Source organism: Glycine max, chromosome 15, assembly GCF_000004515.6.
Source record: "Glycine max cultivar Williams 82 chromosome 15, Glycine_max_v4.0, whole genome shotgun sequence".
Classification (NCBI taxonomy): Eukaryota; Viridiplantae; Streptophyta; class Magnoliopsida; order Fabales; family Fabaceae; genus Glycine; species Glycine max.
Genome location: NC_038251.2, coordinates 6,706,976 through 6,714,611, shown reverse-complemented (window position 1 = coordinate 6,714,611; position 7,636 = coordinate 6,706,976). Strand labels below are relative to the sequence as shown.

General features: G+C 27.7%; 1 protein-coding gene across 1 annotated transcript; it reads right to left on the bottom strand.

The window, feature by feature from the left end:
* Positions 1–1,705: 1,705 nt before the first annotated feature.
* On the bottom strand, positions 1,706–4,204 carry NIP1-4 (aquaporin NIP1-4). The gene is made up of 5 exons (XM_003546001.5): positions 3,862–4,204; positions 3,044–3,268; positions 2,619–2,816; positions 2,244–2,305; positions 1,706–2,075 (listed from the first exon to the last, which is right to left on the bottom strand). The coding sequence occupies exons 1-5, from the start codon at positions 3,985–3,987 to the stop codon at positions 1,865–1,867; spliced, it is 822 nt and encodes a 273-aa protein (XP_003546049.1). The 5' UTR covers positions 3,988–4,204; the 3' UTR covers positions 1,706–1,864.
* Positions 4,205–7,636: the final 3,432 nt, after the last annotated feature.

The window sequence follows — 7,636 nt, the reverse complement described above, 5'->3', positions numbered from 1 at the left end:
CTAAATTTGAATATACAGGATCGTGTAAAAACTTCTCCATTACATATTGTTGGTATGAACTATGAAGCACATTGAACATATTTCCTATTATATTTGTGTCAACTCGAATCTGGGCCGATCATGACGAACCCAATATTAGCGTTTTGTGGCCTAATACACTTCTTTCATCACTAGTGACCCTTCTATTGATCCCAAAATTTTATTGATACGGCCTTTGAAGAAAGAGTCAATGAAGTGATCATATGTGGTCAAGGTCCCGTTTGGTACATTCTTTCAAAATGCCAATTTTTGGGGTGTTAGATAGAATTTTCTCTATGAGGATGACGAAACACGAAACTTTACAGCAACGTAGCAAAGTTAGTTAAACGCACACCATACATTTTTAAGTAATCTTTTTTTTTGTCAAATGTTGATTTTTATTCTATATGATGTTTTCTTTAAAGAACTATCTGATATTAAATTAATTTTAAATGTCATTAGAAAAATTAAATATCATTAATTAGCTTTCGTGTAAGTTAGTTAAATATGTTTATATTTAGATTTAGATGTAGTATTTTTTAGCATTGATTAACATTTGTCATGAATAAAAATCTATTAAATACTCATTAATGATTACATTAACAAATAAAATTCATAAATATAATAAATAATTCATAATAATCAACAAATGAATATATTAATTCAAAAGATTCATTAATGACACTATTAATATTTAAGGTATTGGTTAGCATTTATCATAAATAAAATCTATTAAATATTTATTAATAGTACCATTAATAAATAAAATTGATAAATATGATAAATAAATGCATAATAACTAATAAATGAATGCATTAACTCAAAATACTCATTAATTACCATACTATTAAAACCTATTTTTCTTCTCCCATAATAAAAAATGTGCATTTAAAATTTATTTTTTATTTAAGGCCAACTAACTAATATGATTTATTAAATAAATTAAGACAAATTATTTGAAATTCCTTTATTTTGGAAGGAAAAAAGTTCAACAAAACCTCTTTACAAGTTATATTTTAGATATGATATTTTATTTTTAAAATTAAAATTTATAAATATAATATTTAATAATTTTAATATTCATAAATACAAACAAATAGATTTTTTTTAAAGTTTTTTTATCGATAAGAACAGAAGACAATTGACTACCAAGTTTTTTTTATTTGTAATCATTTAAACCAATTTTTATTTTTCAATACTTAAAATAAATGTGCACTTAAACAATATTTCTTATTAAATGTGGCATTAACTTATATGATTATTACAAAAAGAAAAATGAAATTATTTGAAGTTCTCTTATTTTGAGCGGATAAAATTGCATAAAAAATCCTTATTTTAATAAAAGATAAATGATTTGGATAAATATAATTCCCTTGATTTCGTAATTTGGCAATATTACAAAAAGAAATTTAGTCGTGTGGTTTAATTTCATAAGGCGGCGAATTCTAATTTACTTATAATTTCTCCTAATAAAAGAAATAGAGTAATGCTATTTTTTTACAATATTTTAATAACATTTTTCCTTATTTCTCATTAATCTTATGTCACAGTTTGTTGTTTTATTCTTGCTTTTATGGTAAAATATATTGTAAGTTTTTTAATATATGAATAGCACTATCCAAAAATATATACTAAGTCTTCTTTTTTTGTGTGAGAATCAAAACATATAGAAGGATTGTTGCATGGATAAGGAGAAACTGTATTTTTCATTTCCTCTATCTATATTACAGGGTTATTCGGCACACTAAACCAGTAATTCTTTCTTAAATTTTAACCCTAATGCATGGTGAACTTGAAGATAAGAAAATGGAGAAGAAAAAACAACATTCTTGCATTTGCTGTTGAATCACTCAGCTTCACCACCTTTGAGGAAAGAGGCACTCTTGGTGATTTCACGCACTGGCTTATTTGTGTACCTGATGAAATTATAGGCCCAAGTACCAGCCACAGCTCCAAGAGTTGGTGACACCAAATATATCCATATTCCTTTGTACTCATTGTGCACAATAGCAGGCCCTAAGCTTCTTGCTGGATTCATTGATGCCCCTGTGATTGGCCTGTCAAATATAATTAATAACTAATTTCAGTACTCAAATGTGAGTTCCTAGTTTCCCAAGGGTTCAATATCTTAATTTTAATTTATTGAATAATGTAAATTATATTCTTTATGTTAAAAGCATGCAATGAAATGGCATAATCAATTCGGTTTTAAGATAAGTAAATACCCGGCAAACATCACATTCAGCAGTACCGTAGACCCAACTGCAAGCCCTGCCAACTCTCCAATCTGCAGGATTTTAAAACAAAATAAGTTGAATTAACAAAAGTTGTGAAGTAGTGAGGAAGAATATTCAAATATAGATTTTGATACGCATTGCATTTGTTGTGTTGTAAACTTCTATTCGACACGTACAAATATGCTTATGCAGTTAGGCAGTTTTAAGTAACCATTTTTTATGTGGAAAGGCTAAAGAGTTTGGCAAGATATGCCAATGCCAACCCCTATTTGCTAAATTCAAAATGTTCAACACAAATTAGGACACACCCATCATTAAAAAAGCAAGTTTTTCTTTCTTTTGAACAAGAACAGGAAAGATTACCGCTCTGTTATCGGTGGCAACGCCAGAAATGACGAACATGAGATAAAAAGTGATTATGAATTCGACCACAAAAGATTGCAAGTCAGAACCGCCAGGGAGTGTTCCTGTAAAGTGGTCACTCTTGCCATTGAATATAAGTCTGAGAGTTCCACTAGCAAGTGTGGCTCCAACGACCTGAGCTATCACATAGGCGGGTACCTAAAACATATATAAAATCAAGGAAAATTCAATAATTAGCTAGAGACAAACTAAGACCATCATGCGTTTTGTTTGGAAATAAAGTATGGTTAACCAAGCATAAAATCCTAGGAAACTATAATGGAAATGACACAACATGCTTGACCAAATTAAATGAGCATAATATAGCAGCTGAAACAATAAGTAAAGTGAAAGAGGGTGTAATAGGTTCACTAATTAACACTCACCTGCTTCAGTGGAAACCTTTTGGTGGTAGCATGAGCAATAGTGACAGCAGGGTTGAAATGAGCACCAGAGATGTGACCAACAGAGTAAACCAAAACCATAACAGTGAGGCCCCAAACAATTGAAATCCCAGGTTGTGTGACCACTTTGTCCTTGTCAAGGTTCACCACCACTGAAGCACACCCTGCAAATATCAAGAAGTACGTCCCCACCACCTCTGCTACCAACTATATTCAATAAACAACCAAACCATTTTAAATTTCCAGCACAACATTATTATTCCAAAAGTTTTGGATCATTATAAGCTTCTAAGATTCTAAAATCAACTAATTGAAAGAAGAAAAAAGTGTGATTTTATCATATACATCAAGTAATCACTATAAAGAAAAAAAAATATTTGTAACGAAACAATTTATATTTAAATTTTAAAAAAATTGTCACTAAGAACGCGTTTATTCCTGTTTTCACTTTTAATTTACAAAACTTTTCAATATGTTCTTGTTTTCAAGTATATTTTTAGCAAACAATGAAAAACAACTTTTTAGCAAACAGGAAACATGTTGAAAAACAGATGGCCATTTTGTAAATTAAGAGTGAAAACAGGAAATGAAACAGAAGAAAACTGGTCCTAAAAATTTTGTGACACAATCATTAGTAACAAAAAAGCAACTTTTTGTCACTAAATTCGGTCGCTAATAGTTTTCTGTGTGAAATAGTGAATGAAATCCATATGGGGTTGGAAACAAGAGCACTTGAATGAGTTGTGGACAAAGGAAAGAAAGGATTAGGATTCAGGAGAGAGAGAGAGAGAGAGAGAGACCTTCTGCAGAAGTGGCACACAGTCTTGGTTAGATGAGTCATCACACTTTTTGGAGGCATCACCGTTTACATTTAAAACCACCTGGTGGCTTCCATTGTTTGCTGAATTATCGGCCACCACAGACATGGTCTTTGGACAAAGCTAAAGAGATGATGGAATGAAAAGGAAAAGGGTGTCTTGCTTTGTTAAAGAAAAATGCTATGCTAGCTTTGTATCAAAGACCACAAGTGATGGAGAAGCGAGGGAGGAACTCCAATTTATGGGCACCAAAAAGTTGTAAAAGAGTCAGGGAGCATACAGAGAGAGAGATTCAGAGATTATTGGACTTTTATCATTTTTTTCCAGGGGACGTTTAGACCAAACAACCACTTTTAATGTCTCCACATATTTTTTTGGTAAGTACGTTTTTTTAAATTCTTATTTCTCACCGAATATATTTTCTACCTTACTGTACATTGTAATTTATAGATAAAACTATTATCTTATATCATAGGATATGTTAATGGAAAGTGTAATAATTATAAGATCTTTTTAAAAATTTATTTATTTTTCTTTGTAAGATTATTTTATAATTTTTAGATATATTAATCATTTTTTTACATACACTTATTTAATTATTTTCTATCAAGTATCAATAAAAAATAATTAAGTGAATAAAAAAATAAGATAAGAATAATTTTAAGATGTAATACAAATAATTAATAGATTTAAAATTATTAATTAAATTATTTATTTTTATTAATGGACGTGAATGAATTAAAAAAATTATAAGTAAATAGAGACAAGTAATTCATAGTTGTAGCTAATGAGTTGTGTCGTGACTCGTGAGGAAGGCATTGAAGGCTTGTCCAACTACCCACCGGAAATGCAGACGGTAGCATCAATGAACAATGGCATTTTACGTTAATTTTCGACGAGATTTAGGCTTATTTTTGGGTCTATATGTTCCTATTTTGTCGACTGTTTTAATTGGAAAATTGAATTAACGAAGCAAAAATTGAAAGCAAACAAACTAAACTAGGCCTTTGAATAATTTTGGATCGTGGTAAAAAGTGGATAAGATCACGTGAATTATAGGAATTCTAGTTTTAGTACAATAGGAACTCTAGTTTTAGTAATATCAAGAAAACGTTGATTAGAATTTCAATTTTCTTTCTTTTGTTTTTAATGGTTGCCATACACACACCATCCTGAAAAACGTCTCCTCTAGATTTTTTTTTTTTGTTTAATTTTCATTTACGTATACTACTTTTATAAAACTAAAATAAAATAATAAATGAACCTTTTTGTTGTAATAAACTAAAATAATGTGCAACATTTTTTGAGACGTTGAGTCGGAACTCGGAAGCGGGTTACTCTTAAATGTAACCCATCGTGACAAAATGTTGCGACAACAAAAGTCACTTAAGCCTACAAAAGTCTAGTTTATTTTATCAATAAAATAAAATAAAATGTAGCATTGAGAGAACATGTTACATATAAAATCATTCATAAACATTATGTAATAAGATCTCTCTTTGTAAGCGTTTGATTAAAAACATGATAATATTTAATATGTAGGTGTTTTTCTAAAAATAAAAAATAAAAGCTCCATTTTTATTCATTTTTTTGTTTACATAAATAAAATTATTGAATTTTTTAAAACAAAACAAATTAAAAGATGGAGTTTGAATTTGAAATGAATAAATTAAATTAGATATTATTATGTATATTAATCAATACGTATAAAAATAGGTTTTTTAAAAGATATATTTATAGAAAATGGTCTATTTATGTCTTATAAAAATTGAGACATTTTCACCTGAAATTAAGTGTTTGTTATTGTTATTTTAACGCGTGGTAAATTTTACGAAGTTTTCTAACTTTTTCTTTCTTTCTCATGTAGAGGAATTATACTTCTAAAAAGGTATAGGAACGATAATTTTTTTATTAAGTGTTAAAATATAATATTTTAATTAATTATACGGTGATAAAAGAATTGATAAACATTAGAAGATATTAATGGTAGAGATTGAATATACAAGTTATCAAAGATTAAAGACCAAAAGTCATTGACGATAAAAATTAAATACAAAGTCATCGATGATAAAGATTTAATAGAAGTTTGTAGTGATTAGAAATAATTATAATCTGCACTCTATAAGTATATATAACTTGTATATTATAATAAGGGGGTTGATACACAATTGCCTAATTCATCACAACACAAACACACCCACTATCAAAATTCACAAAGATTTAGAACTTAATCATATATGTATTTAATTATCAACTTTTATAAATTTATTTATTTTTATTTTACTACACATTTTTAAATCTTTAACTTTTTTCAATTTTCATTTTTTCTCAAAATTTTATTTTTTCAATTCTTATTTCTTATTATTATCAAAATTACTTGCAAACTAATTATTGAACCAAAAATATTTTTATAAAAAATTATTCTATTATGTTATGAATTATAACCTTATTATAATTAAAATAGATATGTTTATCAAAATTAATATTGTAATTTGTATTAAATATTGAACAATTTTCTATTAAATTAAAAATTATAAAATTGTTTGTTTAACTAAAAAGAACTCATAATTAAAAATGAATTTTATATTTCACTTTAGAATCATTTAGTAAAAAATCTTTTATTATCTTAAAAATATTTTTCTTTAAAAAATAGATACAATTTTCACGATTAATAATTTAATAAGCTTGCATACAGCCGTAATTGAATGGTTTGGTCTATATACATTATTTCGTACTATTTTTTTGTTGCAGATTAACGTCTTTGGCTATGTGAAAGTGCTAAGTTTTCCTGTGAAAACTATTCATCAATAAATATGATAGAATTAATACTTCACACATATAAAGTATAGGAAAAAATATATTAGCAACTTCAATTTGTAAATCGCATGCTCAATCCATTTAATCTGCGAATTCTACTCATCAACTTTGATAAAGTTATGAATAAACGAATCATTTAATTTGAAATTAATAAGACTCGTAATTTTAGGAACTTTACGGGTCTAACTTGAGGGCAAAGTGGATATATCCAACCCTAAAGTTAGAAGTTATCAAAGGAGACGTCAAATTCGATGGCTGAACGTTATTACTTCATTGCAATTTGCAACGCACGTGACATGTGGAAACCCTTCTTTCCGTAATCTAAAAAATAGCATGTGAATCATGCAGGGCGGGATAACTTTTACAAAGGTACGTAGTCCCCCTTTTCATAAATAAAAAATTGTATAATTAATAACTGGATTACATACATCCTGTTTAATAAATAACTCTACAGGATGTGTAAAAATTAGTTCAATAAAAAAAATAAATTGAATTAATTTTGAATTGTTTTAATTAATTTTTTTATATTTAAATAGTTAAACTAATTTAGAAATTGATTTAAAATTAAATTAATTTTAAATTGAATTAGTTTTTAAATTTATTTTAAGAGCTGAAGTAATTTTAAACTGATCTTTTAATGAAAATCAATCGAGTTAAGTTCGGTTAGATTCCGATTCAATTTGAATCGATTATTTTACACATCCCTACCCTACAAGATGCAAATCATAGAAAATAATTTATTTTTTAATGAAAATACAACGAGAAGATTTTAAGCATTGAGCATTGGATTTGGGATTGCATCATTTACATGCATGGTCGTCGTACAGTTTTTTTAGAATGAATTGTCGTGATTGTCTTACGCCAATTATCTTACCGATCAAGATACTCTGTGCGTCAACGCGATCTGTCGTCTGTAAATTTCTTTTAATGGCTTTTTTTT